Source organism: Malaclemys terrapin, chromosome 15 (genome assembly GCF_027887155.1).
Source record: "Malaclemys terrapin pileata isolate rMalTer1 chromosome 15, rMalTer1.hap1, whole genome shotgun sequence".
Lineage (NCBI taxonomy): Eukaryota > Metazoa > Chordata > Testudines > Emydidae > Malaclemys > Malaclemys terrapin.
The window spans coordinates 6,099,531-6,116,149 of NC_071519.1; the positions used below are offsets into that span (position 1 = coordinate 6,099,531).

At 47.2% G+C, this 16,619-nt stretch overlaps 1 protein-coding gene across 4 annotated transcripts; it reads left to right on the forward strand.

Annotated features, from left to right (window-relative positions):
* Positions 1-124: 124 nt before the first annotated feature.
* Positions 125-13,970, forward strand: LOC128823079 (zinc finger protein 470-like). 4 transcript variants are annotated; one of them, XM_054005163.1, is made up of 5 exons: positions 125-207; positions 7,173-7,261; positions 7,940-8,066; positions 12,275-12,418; positions 12,740-13,970. In XM_054005163.1, exons 2-5 carry the CDS (start codon positions 7,181-7,183, stop codon positions 13,351-13,353), a joined length of 966 nt encoding a protein of 321 aa, XP_053861138.1. In that variant the 5' UTR covers positions 125-207; positions 7,173-7,180; the 3' UTR covers positions 13,354-13,970. The 4 variants fall into 4 exon arrangements, with proteins under 4 accessions (XP_053861138.1, XP_053861137.1, XP_053861136.1 ...); XM_054005162.1 differs by lacking the exon at positions 125-207 and adding an exon at positions 227-290; XM_054005161.1 differs by lacking the exon at positions 125-207 and adding an exon at positions 310-642.
* The last annotated feature ends 2,649 nt before the right edge of the window (positions 13,971-16,619 follow it).

A 16,619-nucleotide genomic window follows, 5' to 3' on the forward strand; every position in this document is an offset into this window, starting at 1 on the left:
GGGTTAATGAAGGTCTCCCCGGCACAGACTCTTCTGCTCCCCCGACCCCGCAGCGCCAGGGAGCAGCAGCGGGTGAGCGCTGCCTCTGCGCATGCGGGACTCTCCTCCTCCTGCATACCCAGCAACGGGAGATACAAAACTCTTCTCCGGCTCCCAGAGAGGCTCCAACCGCCCAGCGCGAGACACGCTCGTCTTCACCGCCAGAACGTACGTCACTTCCGTTCCCGAAAGAGTCAGGAATTACTTCTCCCAGCCTGCACTGGGGGCGCTTCCGCCCTCTCCTAGACCAGGTAACGGAAGGTTTAGGCAGCTATTACTGCGCATGCTTAGTGCGAGCTCAAGCGCGGTTTGCCAGGCACATGCCGGGGCTTGGAGCAACTGCGGCAGCGGGGCCGGGAGGCAGGAGAACAAAGCCCAGATCCCGGGGGCGGGGCTCTGGCCCAGACCGGACGCTGCTGTTGTCGCCGTGTGACCCGGGAGCCCGGGCTGAGCAGCTATTGCTCCCCGGGGTCTGTGCGGGGGGAGTCCGGCATTAACCCCCCCGTGCCCGGCCGGGGGGGGGGGCGGCTTTCTCCAGCTGGGACCCGCCCCCTGGGTGGCCCCGGGCAATACCCTCACCAGCCCTCGGACCAGACCCCCCTAGTGAGTGAGAGACCCCGGGCGGGGGGGCCGGGCAGGAAAGTGACTCTCCGCCCCGGGGAACCTGGGAGAAGCCTCGGAGCTGCCTCAGCCCCAGTGGAGCTGCAGCAGGATCTGCCCCCGGCACCGCTGGGATTTGGGGGGGCAGAGACTGGGACCCGCGGGGGGTCCCCTGTGGTGTGGTGGGAGGAGGGGTGTCGGGCAGGGGGGAGAAGCCGGAGTTGTGGGGGGGGAAGGGTCAGTGGGACGGGACGGGGGTGCTGAATTTGTCGGGGACTCGAACCCAGACGGCACAGTTCGTTGTCTGACCGCAGAGAGACTGGCAACACCAGCAAGGTCCAGTGACAAGCTCTTTATTGAGGAGTGCAGACAACAATAGAGAGCGGCCCATCTCCAGAGAGAACCAGCCACGGTTTTAACAACTAGTAGGGTTATATAGACAGTTCCGTTGCATCATAGTTAAAACAACCCACATCCCACCCCGCTTTGTTAGCAAGAAACTTCTAGTATTCATGTATACCTATCCCCCTATTCAAGCAGCCTTAAGCAATCCATAAGGTCTCAGCAACTTCCTTATCAACACAGTTAACAAGCACCAGAACTAGGAGACGCGGGAGTCAAGGACATACAAAGAACAGAAACAGGGAGTGGAGGCAGTATGTCTCCTAATCTATCTTCTGAGCACACTGTTTTTAGCACATCTGGTACAGGAATGCAGCTCCCCCCTTATCTCACTTTTCCAGCTTAAACAACTGTGTCTTCGATTTTGCCTGGGGACTACCCAGAAACCTCTGTTGGCCTAATTCTAGTTAGGTTGGCATAAATGCTCTACAATTTTTCCTTTTGGGCCTAACAAACTGTCTCTGTGCAGCCAGGAAATCCCTGGGGGAGAAGTGGCAGGTGGGGAAAAGGGGGAGGGGAGTTGATTGGATCCTTTCCCTGTTTGTGCCACTTGCCTCTCACCCCGATACAAATTCTCTCTAGTTCTGTCCCTTTTCTCTCTCTCAGTATCTCACATGTGGCTATAAAATCTGGGGAGATTCCCCCTTTTTCCCCTCAAATGATCAGCTCTCTTCTCTCCCCTGATCTCTCCATAATTCTCAAATGTCCATTTAAAATCTCTCCGACGTGGGGGGATTTTCCCACCCATTTTATCAGCAGCGATTTGTCCTTGTTTAGGTGGGAAATTGTTGCCCTGGGTCATTCCCCAAAACATGGCTGCCCTTGGAGTAGGGATGGGATGGGATGCCTGTTCTCTGCCAGGGTAGGGAAGGGAGGAGCAAGTGTCCCCCATGGAGACTGCCCAGACCCCAGTTTCCCAATGCCAGTTGTTGCCTCCTAAGTACCAACACAGTTGCCCCCAGCCATCACCTGCCCATCCCCCACTGCTGCCCCTTCCCTCATCCAGGGAGCCTTCCAGCTCCCCCTCCCCCTCCCTTGCCCTCTTAAAGCAGCTCCCCAAAAGGCTCCCTGCTGCTCATGTGAATGGTGGCAGTTGGGGAAACCATCACTTTCTGTTTATGTATTGGACAGTCATATACAATCCAGTCAAACGGTCCCCCTTTTCCACTAGTTCTTTAATAGCAATATAAAATCCTCTCAGATCTTGGTGTTTTTTCTCTCATGTTATCAATTGCGTAGTTTGTGACGTGTTTTCATTACAAATCTCAAAGATTGATATAAAATACCCTAACTATTTGCCCCACTTTTTCTCTAGCTGTTTATTGCTAATTGAATGTGCCCTGAGATTTTTCCCTGTCTCGAAGTATAAAATACTAAGAAAATCTCCGATTTATACCTTTTCTCAAAAAGAAGAACAGGAGTACTTGTGGCACCTTAGAGACTAACAAATTTATTAGAGCATAAGCTTTCGTGGACTACAGCCCACTTCTTCGGATGCATATAGAATGGAACATATATTGAGAAGATATATATACACACATACAGAGAGCATAAACAGGTGGGAGTTCTCTTACCAACTCTGAGAGGCCAATTAATTAAGAGAAAAAAAACTTTTGAAGTGATAACAAAATCACAAAGGAATCAAATCAGGAATCAAAATACTCAAAAACCAGTGGGAGAACACTTTAACCTGTCTGGTCATTCAGTGACAGACCTGCGGGTGGCTATATTACAACAGAAAAACTTCAAAAACAGACTCCAACAAGAGACTGCTGAGCTAGAATTGATATGCAAACTAGACACAATCAACTCCGGTTTGAATAAGGACTGGGAATGGCTGAGCCATTACAAACATTGAATCTATCTCCCCTTGTAAGTATTCTCACACTTCTTATCAAACTGTCTGTACTGGGCTAGCTTGATTATCACTTCAAAAGGTTTTTTTCTCTTAATTAATTGGCCTCTCAGAGTTGGTAAGGCAACTCCCACCTGTTTATGCTCTCTGTATGTGTGTATATATATCTCCTCAATATATGTTCCATTCTATATGCATCCGAAGAAGTGGGCTGTAGTCCACGAAAGCTTATGCTCTAATAAATTTGTTAGTCTCTAAGGTGCCACAAGTACTCCCGTTCTTCTTTTTGCGGATACAGACTAACACGGCTGCTACTCTGATACCTTTTCTCAGATTCTTGAACATGAAAATAAAATGTTTGCAAATGTTGCCCATTTCTTCTCTATTCATTTATCAAATATTGATGTGAAATACACTTAGATTTTACCTCATCAATAACTGATATGAAATCCCTCTGACATTCCACTTTCCTCTCTATAATTTGCAAAAATGGATCCAAAATCCCCCAAATTTCCACCCTTTCTCTTTCGTTTCTGAACATTGATCTCAAAGCTCAGATTTTGCCTCTTTCTACATCATTATCAAATGTCTATTAAAAATCCTGTCGGGTTTTGGGCCATTCCCCATGTTTCTAAATCCCAGCTACTTCCCCTTCCTTGGAGGGAACCTCTTGCCCTGAGTTGTTCTCCATCCTGGAGGTTGCAGGGGGTTAAATTACCCTATGATCATCTTTCCCTTCTCCTTTGAGAATCATTTGTTCCCTCCTTTATCTCTGTTAAAAATGTTTGCCGGTGAAAGAGACCAACCACATATTTAATACCCATCAAAGCCAGAGGCCTCCCCCTGTTTGGGGGATCAGTGGTTCCCAGCTGGTAACAGGAGAGTTAGCTGGACCCTTTTCTTTTCTCCAGCTGGCACAGGATGAGTGGGTCACTCTGAGTGCAGCATAGATCTAGAAGTATCCAAAGCCCATGATAAATGGTCTGTGTGAGGAGCTGCTTCCTGCAGTGCTAAGATGTAGTCACCTCTGGAGTGGATCCACGGTGGCCATTATTTGCTAGTGACGGCATGGAAATTTCTTACCTATTTTGGCCCTCCAGGCCTTCCATTCTCCTGTTAAAGAAGCATCCCCCAGGGCTCCCTCTGCCTTGTGACTGGCTAACTGGGGGTGGTGATAACTTTCTATCTGCTTATCAGACTCTGTGATGTAACACTCTTGCTGGGTGCAGGGGCGTGGCTGTGTGGGGAGATTGCAGCTGCAGCTGAAGGGGCATTGTGCTGGGGGAGGTCTCTGGGTGACTGGTCAGGGGGTACCCTAGTAAGGTCCGTGACTTCTGGAGGTTTGGGGTTTTGGGGGGTGGTTCTGATGTGCCCAGCGCTGAGGCTATGGGTCCTGGAGGTGAGTATCGCTGGGGGCCTGTTGGCTGAAGAACAGTGGGGTGGGTGTCTCTTGGGGAGGTGGGAGAGGGGGATAGAGGGTGCCTGGTGCTGTGCCAGGGGCTCTGTCTAGGCTTCCCCCACTGGCTCCTGGGATCGTTGCCATGCCCTGTGCACAGAGCTGTCGTGAGGATCCCCGGTGCTAGGTCAGGGGATGCCAGGGAAGCAGAGTGAGGGGTCCTGCTGTAAAGCATCAGAGAGTCCAGCTGGGAGGAGGAGGATGTCCCAGGCAAACGGCATGGCAGATCCTGCTGGAGGGCAGGCGGGGGTCCTAAGCAGGCAGTGAGGGAATCCCATTCAGGCAGTGAGTGACTGAGCTCCCAGAGCAGGGTCCTTTTGGGGGTTCTCTGACCACTTTGGGGGCTCTTAGTGCATGGAATCCTTTTGGGTTCCCAAGCTGATAGTAAATGTCTGGTGGAGATTCCCTTACTGGTGGAGCTCTGAGGGGTATCGAGTTCCTGGCCAGGGACTCTGGGGGCTAGGTCCCAGGGAATATCTGTGGGGGTCCCTGGCTGGCAACTCTGGATACAAGGGGCTATCTGGGGCCACTAGCTGGAGGCTCTGGTTGCTACTACTGACCACGCTCCTTCTCACTCATCAGCTGGTGCCAGAATCCTAATCCAAGCACTGCCCGGTGTTCCCCGGCTACTGCCAATCACCGTGAAAACTTTGTATCCACAGTGAGGGACTGAGTTCCCAGTGGGGGGTCCTTTTAGAGGGGGTCTGTGGCTCCTCGGGGCTCTTGGTGGGGGGAACCCTTTGGGTAATATAATGCCAATATTTTAAAAGGGCTCTAGAGGTGATCCCAGCAATTACAGACCAGTAAGTCTAACATCAGTACCAGGCAAATTAGTTGAAACAATAGTAAAGAATAAAATTGTCAGACACATAGAAAAACATATATTGTTGGGCAAAAGTCAACACGGTTTCTGTAAAGGGAAATCATGTCTTACTAATCTTTTAGAGCAACAGAGGGTCCTGTTGGACCTGTGAGACTAACAGAAGTATTGGGAGCATAAGCTTTCGTGGGTAAGAACCTCACTTCTTCAGATGCGCATCTGAAGAAGTGAGGTTCTTACCCACGAAAGCTTATGCTCCCAATACTTCTGTTAGTCTCACAGGTCCAACAGGACCCTCTGTTGCTTTTTACAGATTCAGACTAACACGGCTACCCCTCTGATACTTAATCTTTTAGAGTTCTTTGAAGGGGTCAGCAAACATGTGGACAAGGGGGATCCGGTGGATATAGTGTACTTAAATTTCCAGAAAGCCTTTGACAAGGTCCCTCACCAAAGGCTCTTATGTAAATTAAGTAGTCATGGGATAAGAGGGAAGATCCATTCACGGATTGAGAACTGGTTAAAAGAGAGGGAACAAAGGGTAGGAATAAATGGTAAATTTTCAGAATGGAGAGGGGTAACTAATGGTGTTCCCCAAGGATCAGTCCTAAGACCAATCCTATTCAACGACGATACTAAACTACTCAAAATAAAGACCAAAGCAGACTGTGAAGAACTTCAAAAAGATCTCACAAAACTAAGTGATTGGGCAACAAAATGGCAAATTAAATTTAATGTGGATAAACGTAATGTAATGTACATTGGAAAAAATAACCCCAACTACACATACAATATGATGGGGGCTAATTTAGCTACAACTAATCAGGAAAAAGATCTTGGAGTCATCATGGATAGTTCTCTGAAGACGTCCACGCAGTGTGCAGTGGCAGTCCAAAAAGCAAACAGAATGTTAGGAATCATTAAAAAAGTGATAGAGAATAAGATGGATAATATCTTATTCCCCTTATATAAATCCATGGTACACTCACATCTTGAATACTGCGAACAGATGTGGTCTCCTCATCTCAAAAAAGGTATCCTGGCATTAGAAAAGGTTCAGAGAAGGGCAACTAAAATGATTAGGGGGTTGGAACGGGTCCCATATGAGGAGAGATTAAAGAGGCTAGGACTTTTCAGCTTGGAAAAGAGGAGACTAAGGGGTATATGATAGTGGTATATGAAATCATGAGTGGTGTAGAGAAAGTGAATAAGGAAAAGTTATTTACTTGTTCCCATAATATAAGAACTAAGGGGCCACCAAATGAAATTAATGGGCAGCAGGTTTAAAACAAATAAAAGGAAGTTCTTCACACAGCGTAGAGTCAACCTGTGGAACTTCTTGCCTGAGGAGGTTGTGAAGGCTAGGACTTTAACAGGGTTTAAAAGAGAATTGGATACATTCATGGAGGTTAAGTCCATTAATAGCTATTAGCCAGGATGGGTAAGGAATGGTGTCCCTAGCCTCTGTTTGTCAGAGGGTGGAGATGGATGGCAGGAGAGAGATCACTTGATCATTACCTGTTAGGTTCACTCCCTCTGGGGAACCTGGCATTGGCCACTGTCGGTAGACAGGATACTGGGCTGGAGGGACCCTTGGTCTGACTCAGTATGGCCATTCTTATGGTCTTATGATTCCCAACCTGGCAGTGATGGTCTGGTGGGGGTTCCGTGGCTGGTGGTGCTCTGAGGGGTATCTGGTGTCCCTGGTCAGGGACTCTGGGAGCTGGGACCCAGGGAATATCTGGTGGGACCCTGGGTCGGGGTTCTGCGGGCTGCTAATAACCGAGGTACAGGACATCACAGGGAGGTTAAAAATATGTCTGTTGGCTTAGCCTGGCAGGAGGGGCCAGGTCTACACTGTAATAAAGAGATCAAGCATTTTCCCAGTGTAGCAGAGTCAAGGATGTCTGTCTGCAGGAAAAGAGCCTGGGGGAATTGTGATGTGAAATTAACTAAAGCCTGTTCTGAAAACTCCACAACTGCCTTTCTCGCCCTGCCAGGCTGCAGAATGACGTCCATGTTTTGCTCCAGCTCATCCCGTCCTCCCATGGGACAGAGGAGAGAAATGGCTGCAGAGGAGCCAGTTCAGGTAGCAATTATCGGGGGTTGCTGGTTTGTTCCTGCAGGCGTGAGAAGGACAGAAAATATACCGGAGATAGGAAGGTTTGCTCAGTCTGGTTTGGAGGTTGGAGCAGTGCAGGAAATGCACAAGGTGGAGAAAGGGAGGAGTGCAGGGTGTGGCAAACCTGCTGGGAGTTGTTTAATAAGTGGCCTAGATTCTAGGAACAGGCCCAAGAGGTTCGGAGGTGGAAATGCTCTAATTTGTGGAACAGAAAATAACCCACCTACACTGGGCTAGGAAAACTGACCAGACTCTCAGTGCTGGAGCCTGAACTGACTAACCAACTGCTCTAAGATGTGAAGGGGGCACCCACCAGTCAGGCTTAGGGGAGATTCTCCTCCCTTCATATCCAGCTCCTCACAATGAGGAGGGTGTTGTGCTTCTTCCCAGAGAGCTCTTCCTGAACCCTGCTAGGGGCTCCATCTCCTGTATCAGTCTGTGACTAGTAGGTGTGTGATAGATCTTCTGGGAGAGACAAGGGGCTCTCTCTTCATCCCCTCACTCTGCTGATTCCTGGATCCTCTGAGTGGAGTGGGAGTGGGACTGTGTTGACTGTGAGTCACCCAGAGCTTCCATTTGATTGGCTCTTCTCCCCCACGAATAGTGGGGCAGCAGGTACTGAATGTGAGACTCTTGCTCTTTCAGAGGCTGGTGACCTTCGAGGAGGTGGCTGTTTATTTCACCAGGGAAGAGTGGGCTCTGCTGGACCCCGTTCAGAGAGCCCTCTACAGAGACGTCATGCAGGAGAATTATGAGAATGTGACCTCGCTGGGTAAGGATTCCTGTCCCGTCAGTTCTTGGAAGGGGAAATGAAAAGAGAAGATTCACGCCACCCCCACAAAGCCAACTCTACTTTGTCCTGTTTCAGCATCACCCCAATATGCCAGTGACACACACACTACCAGAGACCCTCCCCCACTGCAGAACACTTTGGGAACAGAGCACGGGAGTAGTATCGCACAGTGTGAAATATATATATAACAGAAGCTTCCTACCGCTGACCTTCTCTTCAAACACTGAGCCTACTCCACCCAGACCAAAATGTGCATGGGGTGTAACAAGCAGGCTGCTGGAGTCAGAGCTGCTGGTCCAGGGTTACTTATCACACAGACACTCAATGTGTCTTTGAATGCTGGCTGGGGGTATCCAGACAGGGGAGCTCCAGCAGCAGAACACTAAATCTCATCTAGGATTACAGATGACACAACTCCTCACTGCTCTGGATTGAACCCCAGCATGTGAAAATGGTTTAGGTTGGTAATGAAACTTCTTGAGACATGGAGAGTCTTGCTCCCCCATCACCATGTGTAACAGTCACAATCTCTCTTCTCTACAGGCTCCCTAGATTTTTGACTACCTCATTCCCAAAGTCACATGACCCTGATTCTTATTCTTTACATTCTGCTTTTCCAGACTAATTAGAGTCTGTTGCTCCTGAATTATAGCTTCTAATTTCCCAGTGTTCGCCACACCCAGGGATTTACCAACTCCCTCCTGTTACACTGGACTCACTAGATTCCTTAGTACATAAGAATGGCCACACTGGGTCAGACCAAAGGTCCATCTAGCCCAGTATCCTGTTTTCCAACAGTGACCAATGCCAGGTGTCCCAAAGGGAATGAACAGAACAGGTAATCATCAAGTGATTCATCTTCTGTCACCCATTCCCAGCTTATGGCAAACAGAGGTTAGGCCCACCATCCCTGCCCATCCTCGCTAATAGCCATTGATGAGCATGAATTTATCATGTTCTTTTTTTTAACCCTGTTACAGTCTTTGCCTTCACAACATTCTTTGGCAAAGAGTTCCACAGGTTGACAGTGTGTTGTGTGAAGAAATACTTCCTTTTGTTTGTTTTAAACCTGCTGCCTATTAATTTCATTGGGTGATTCCTAGTCCTTGTGTTATGAGAAGAAATAAATAACACTTCCTTATTTACTCACTCCACACCAGTCATGATTTTATAGACCTCTCTCATATTCCCCTTAGTCGTCTCTTTTCCAAGCTGAAAAGTCCCAGTCTTTTTAATCTCTCCTGATACAGAAGTTGTTCCATATCCCTAATCATTTTTTTTTGTCCTTTTCTGAACCTTTTCCAATTTCAATACAACTTTTTTGAGATGAGGCGACCACATCTGCCCACAATATTCAAGATGTGGGCATACTATGGATTTATGTAGAGTCAATATGAAACTTTCTGATTGCCTCTGCACCTTGAGTGGATATTTTCAGAGAACTATCCACAGTGACTCCAAGATCCCTCTCTTCAGTGGAAACCGCTAATTTAGACCCTATAATTTTGTATATATAGTTGGGATTATGTTTTCCAATTGGCTGCAATATGTGCTATCCGGACATCTAGTACTGCCGAGATCCTGCATTCAGTAATATCCCTGCCCTTCCTGTTCCCTTTCTCCACTGAACCCTACCAGCCCATGCTTACTGTTCCCAGCTTCCCCAGGACTCTCTCATTGTCTCTGGACCTGTCTGTCAGCAAGAAACAGTGCCAGGGTGACTTGCCCTCTCTCTGGAGACTTCAATTTCTGGGACATGGATTTAGTTTCTCGGTGTTTTAGGAGACTCTTTGAAATTGAGTGTCTGTGACATTAACCACAGTACAATCTGGACTGTTGAATAGCTGCGTCCCCTCAGTTCCCCAAGCTGGGGTGCCTTTTACACTGCTTTACTGTGAGAACAGCCACTCCTGGGCAGGTAACACATAGTCTCCAGCATGTAACTCTCTTCCAGCTACACAGTATTGAGTGCTGCTAGTTAGTGACTCACAAATTACAGTACCGCACAGGAGAACCCCAAAAAATTCTCTGGTCCCAGACTTCCCACAGAAATGTACATCTTGCCCTGTCCAGAACACTACTGAACAAAGCAAGCTCATACGAAGTCTGTCATTTCATCAGTGGAAAATGACATGCGCCAACCTTGTTATCCCAAATGAAGTTTCCAACACACTTTAATCCAAACACACTGGTTAGATAGAACAATAAAACAAGATTGTTTAAAATCTTTTTTTGGGGGTGGGGTAGTTAAGTGACTATGGGTAATGAGGCATTAAAGTCAGAATTGTTTACAAAAGAAATGCAAGATAAAACATGAACTAATGTTTAACTTGACAAGCTAAAACGGATTCAAAGCAAGTGTTTCTCTCACCATATGCTGAGACAGGCTGGCTTTCCTTTCAGCCAGGACTCCCCCAACCCACCCCTGCCGCCCAAGTTCAGTTCTTCAGGAGTTTTTATGCGCAGAGGGAAAGGAAAGAGAGTCAAGCATTTTCCTCACCTCTTTTAATAGTTCAGTCCTTTGTACTAGAAACAACTTCAGTTCTCAGCTGAGTCATGGTGACAGGCTGTCTGTTGTAAATATGAGCTTCCAGTGGTCCCTATGAAGGAATGTAAATGTCTTCTTCACACCTTCCCCCTCCAGAGAATGGCTATTTGACCAGATGTATGCCTTGCTGTCTCTGAGGAACTGGTTTGTGGGTGTTCCCCAGAATTGTAACTTTTTCAGTAATATCATACAGTAAAATCTCATCACTTTAACATACAGTGTTGCTACACATTTTAACAGGAGGACAATATTCAGTAGATTATGCGTTTTCAAATGATACCTCACAAGCCAGACTATGTACAAAATTTATCATAATTTTCTAGAAGAGTGAACATAGGGGTACAGACTGACACAGTGTCTGTCTGTGTGTGTTCCCAGTAGATATATGTGTATTTCAATCCCTCATAAGCAGAGTGTTCGGCATCTTCAAGGAGCTGGTCCTGGGAATTTACTGGTTTACGAAGTGTGACACTGTATGGAATTGTGAGACACTTTATTATTTATTTTATTAATACCAGTATGATAAAATTGCAATGAATCATGCTAGATATGCCATGTAAGGTGTCAGTGAAAATGTTACGATTTTCCAGGTATGATAATTTTGTTTCTATGTTTTTTATCACCATTGTATTGTGAGTTATAGATATGCAGGGTATATCTGTATTTCCAGATTGTGCAGTGTTTCTAGGTGATACCCCCAGACATATTGGCATCGGCACTGCCTCGCCTGTTCAATGGTCCATTCAGGGTCATCAGCTGTGCAATAAGCCCATGGAAAGGACCAAGGGGACACACCTATTGAGTCAGCAAGACATGCGGGGTATGCCTGTGTACTGAGACCTCCAGGCTTTTCCATGCCATGTGCTGTGAGGCTTGTGTTTGGGACACAGGAAGTAAAAGCCACATGGCAAAAGGAATATAAAGGGCAGCAGCAGCATCTCCATTTTGTCTTCAATCCCTCTTCCTACCTCTGGAGCAACTTCTCAACAAACTGAAGCCTTGAACAAAGGATTGAATGATCCATCCAAGTTGTGGATGTGTTCCAGATGGACTTTCAAGCCAGCAACTCAGCAATACTGTTAAGAACCTGATATATAGATTTCTGAATGTATCTGACCGCTTTCACATTTAACAACTTTTTGTTCTTTCTTTCATTCTTAAACCATGCTGACAGCCAATCCTTTAGCATACCCAAAATACCTTTAGTGTAGAAGATCCAAACCTATACTGACCTGCTAATGTGGCTGACCCTTGGGGTCAGAAGAACATCTTGTTTATGTGAGCAGAGTTTTTAAATAACCTCTCACTGTAGTGGACCTAGGTGCTGATTGGGAGTCAGAGAACTGGAATGCAATAAAGGGGGCAGTGGGTTTTTTTTTTTCCAGCTTCTCGATAACCAGTGTGGGGGATCAGAAGCACAGATTGTGACTGGTCGGTGAGTTTAACTTCAGTGTTAACCACCAGTTTTGGGAGCATCTGCTCTCCCTTTTTCAGCCTGCCCTGACCTTGGCATTTTCAGTGAGGCCTGCCCCAGGCACACCAGCTCACACTAAGCACTGAAGTTAAATTAATAGAATGTTTTTTATGACAATGTCTTATGAAATCACCTGAACTCCTTTGTTTTGTTTCATCTGAGCAGGGTTTCCAGTTTCCAAACCTGATGTGATCTCCCAGCTAGAACAAGGGGAAGAGCCATGGGTCCCAGACCTCCAGGATTCAGAGGAAAGAAAGATCTTGAAAGCTCCCTGCACAGTTGAGGAAACATTAAACCAACTCAGAATCTGTAAGTACCTGAAGAACACATCTGGGATGCCCTACAAAGCCCTTGGGAGATGTCTCGTTTCATTATTGTTCCTAGCAGGGGTCGTATCCTCAGGGTAAATATAGCTCATGGCTTCCTGTGGTTCCTAACAGACATTCCTGCCTTGCCCCTGAGAATTTCAATGGGATGTGAAGGCTGAATTGATCCCCCTCCTCTCTTCTATTTGGGGGAAGAGTCTTGGGGGAATTCAGTTCCTGAATTTTATTTGACCCCTCTCCAGCACTTGTTTTGATTTGGTCTTCCCCTTTCCATCCCTATTTGAGGTTTCTGTCTCTGTCACAGCAGGTGATGCAATGGTATGTGAGAATGAGGAGCAGAATTCTCAGCCAGAAAATGTTGAGCAAGTGGATAACCACAGAGCATTATCACCAAGATCAAAAAGGAATTTGTCCAGGAGTCTTGATCAGGGAAAATCTTGTGAAATTCAGCACAGACCAGAGAGAGAGCAGGGAAACCAGCCAGGGGAGAAAGTGGGTCAATTTATTTCCTGTTGGGGAACTCAGAAGGGCGTCAAGGAAACCACAACACAGCAGGAAATCCTCAGGAGAAAGAGGAAAAATACATGCACTGAGTGTGGGAAAAACTTAACTCAAAGATCAGGCCTTTTTCACCATCAGAGAATCCACACAGGGGAGAGGCCCTACGAATGCAGTGAGTGTGGGAAAAGCTTCACTCAAAGATCAGCCCTTTCTGGTCATGAGAAAATCCACACAGGGGAGAGGCCCTACGAATGCACTGAGTGTGGGAAAAGCTACACTCACAGATCAGCACTTTCTGAACATCAGAGAGTCCACACAGGGGAGAGGCCCTATGAATGCAGTGAGTGTGGGAAAAGCTTCACTAGCAGCTCAGCCCTTTCTGAACATCAGAGAATCCACACGGGAGAGGCCCTATGAATGCCGCGTGTGTGGAAAATGTTTCACTAGCAGCTCAGACCTTTCTAAACATCAGAGAATCCACATAGGTGACCGGCCCTATAAATGTATTGAGTGTGGGAATACTTTCTCTTGGCACTCAGCCTATATTAGCCATCAGAGAATCTGCAATGGAGATTAACACCATAAAAACGTCTAAGTCAATCAATATTTTTTTTCTTTAATACTTTTCCTGATTCCCACATAGTAACTTCTAAAGCTGTTTGAACTGTTTGCAGCACTGTTATCCCTCAGCTTGTCCAGATGAGTGGCCCATTTTTGCCTTTTGCAGTTTGCCCTCTTTTTAGGTGGACCTATTTGTCCTTTCTATTGTCCCATGAATAATCTGAGTGTGCTCTTCCTATCAGGAACTAGGGAGCATCACAATTCTCCTATTGTAAAGTTATTGTTAGAGTCACCAATGATACAGTTTGATACAAATGATACAGATCGTATCATTTCCAGTTGTTCTCATGTTGCTCTGGGTTTTGCTGAAGAGCAGTTATATTGGGAACTTTTCAAATTATATTTAAATGAAGAGGAGCAGGGGTCAGAAAAAAAGAGGAGCTGGGACCCCAGACCAGGGGTGCAGGTGGGAATGTGTGGGGGGTACAGGAGCTCCTGTTTGGTGCTCAGGGTGGGGGTGGGGATGTGGGGTGTGTGTGCAAGAGTCAGGGCATGGAGTGTGGGGGGGCTGGGTATGTGTGGGGGTACAGGAGTCAGAACGGGGGCTGGAGGTGTGTGGTGAGTGCAGGGGTCAGGGCAGAGGGCTGGGTGTGTGTGGGGGATGCAGGGGTCAAGGCAGAAGGCTGGGTGTGTGTGGGGGGTCAAGGCAGTGGGCTGGGGTGCTCGGCTCATGGGGGTGCTCACGGCAGGGGGCTGGAGGGGATATGCCCCGTCCCCACCCCTTTCCCCAGGGCCCTGTCCCCACCTCTTCTCTGCCTTCTCCCTGGAGCAGCTCCGCTCTCCCCCTGGCAAGGGTGATCAGCTGATTGGCGGCAGGCAGGGGGAGGGGCAGGAAAGCACCACACTGGGGAAAGAAGCGGGGGAGGGGGAAGCTTGGCTACCGGCAGGACCAAGCTTCTGCCTCCTGCCTCCACAAGAGAGGGGGGGCTGAGTAGGGCCAGGACTCCGGCAGGCAGCAGCGTGCTATCAAAAATGGCATGCATGCTGCAGGTTGCCGACCCCTGCCCTATGGGAAGCAAGTCATGACATCAATTGTAGCTACAGCTCTTAGTACCCATCAACACAAAGACTGAGAGAAGTGGAGAGTTTGAACCATTGTCATTTTAGTATCTTATTGTCCTTTTCTCTATTTTTTCTGCTGGCCTTTCTATTATATCAGGGTGGGACAAGCTCATTAGTGCCAATTGGCAAAGGGGTCACTGTTTTTCACAAGCAACTCCTGTCTCAGACCTGAGAAACTCACCACACCTAATACACTGATTTTATGATATTTATCCAGGAAGCATGGCAGTGAAATCTCTACTGAAAGCTTGTAAATTATTGTTACTCCTAATCACTGCAAGAGGTGTGTACGAGTCCTATTGAAGGAGTAATGTAAGTACATTGAAAATTATGCCCATATGGTATTGTCATGAAAGTGAGTCACCCCAATCATAGGTCTTGGTGGGGACGGCACATTCAAGTGGGAGGGAATTGTCACCCGTCCCTTGCTGGTCAGTTATGCAATGTATTGCTCCATTGTCAACCTTTGCACCAACCCAGAAAAGCCAATGGAAAACTGTCAAAAAGTATAGACATCGAAACCCTCTGGAAGTGACAAGGACAATATGACAATGAGGAGATCATCCTTTCTGTGAATAAAGACAAAAGACTGATTCAGTTTATAACAGGGTGAAGAAAAACACTCTGGGTCCATTCACCAAGGAGATCTCTAGCAACCAGTGGTGAATTATGAAAGGCAGGGCCCTGGCTTCTAGGGACTAGCAATCACTGCAATAGACTGAAGTGTGATGTGAGAATCTACTTAGATAGGAAAGGTAACTATTAAAAAGTGTAGGTTGCATTTTGTGATTTTGTTTTTCGGTAACGGTTGGTTTCCATCACTCACATTTGTTTCTGTTTAAATCTCTCTCCCTTGTTAAATAAATTTCCCTTTGTTGGATTACTGTACTCAAGTGCTGTGTGTGATACAGTATCATAGAATCATAGAGTATCAGGGTTGGAAGGGAACTCAGGAGGTCATCTAGTCCAACCACCTGCTCAAAGCAGGACCAATTCCCAACTAAGTCATCCCAGCCAGTGCTTTGTCAAGCCTGACCTTAAAAACCTCTAAGGAAGGAGATTCCACCACCTCCCTAGCTAACCCATTCCAGTGCTTCACCACCCTCCTAGGGAAAAAGTTTTTCCTAATATCCAACCTAAATCTCCCCCACTGCAATTTGAGAGCATTATTCCTTGTTCTGTCATCTGGTACCACTGAGAACAGTCTCATCCTCTTTGGACTCCCCTTTCAGGTAGTTGAAAGCAGCTATCAAATCCCCCCTCATTCTTCTCTTCTGCAGACTAAAATCCCAGTTCCCTCAGCCTGTCCTCATAAGTCATGTGCTCCAGCCCCCTAATCAGTTTTGTTGTCCTCCGCTGGACTTTTTCCAATTTTTCCACATCCTTCTTGTAGTGTGGGGCCCAAAACTGGACACAGTACTCCAGATGAGGCCTCACCAATGTCGAATTGATAGGAATGATCATGTCCCTCGATCTGCTGGCAATGCCCCTTCTTATACAGCCCAAAATGCCGTTAGCCTTCTTGGCAACAAAGGCACACTGTCGACTCATATCCAGCTTCTCGTCCACTGTAACCCTAGGTCCTTTTCTGCGGAACTGCTGCCTAGCCATTCAGTCCCTAGTCTGTAACAGTGAATGGGATTCTTCTGTCCTAAGTGCAGGACTCTGCACTTGTCCTTGTTGAACCTCATCAGATTTCTTTTGGCCCAATCCTCTAATTTGTCTAGGTCCCTCTGTATCCAATCCCCACCCTTCAGCGTATCTACCACTCCTCCCAGTTTAGTGTCATCTGCAAACTTGCTGAGAGTGCAGTCCACGCCATCCTCCAGATCATTAATGAAGATATTGAACAAAACCAGCCCCAGGACCAACCCTTGGGGCACTCCGCTTGATACCAGCTGCCAACTAGACATGGAGACATTGATCACTACTCATTGAGCCCTGGTTTGTGAGCAGCAGGTCAAGAAAAGCTCTGCCCCTAGTTGATTCCTCCAGCACTT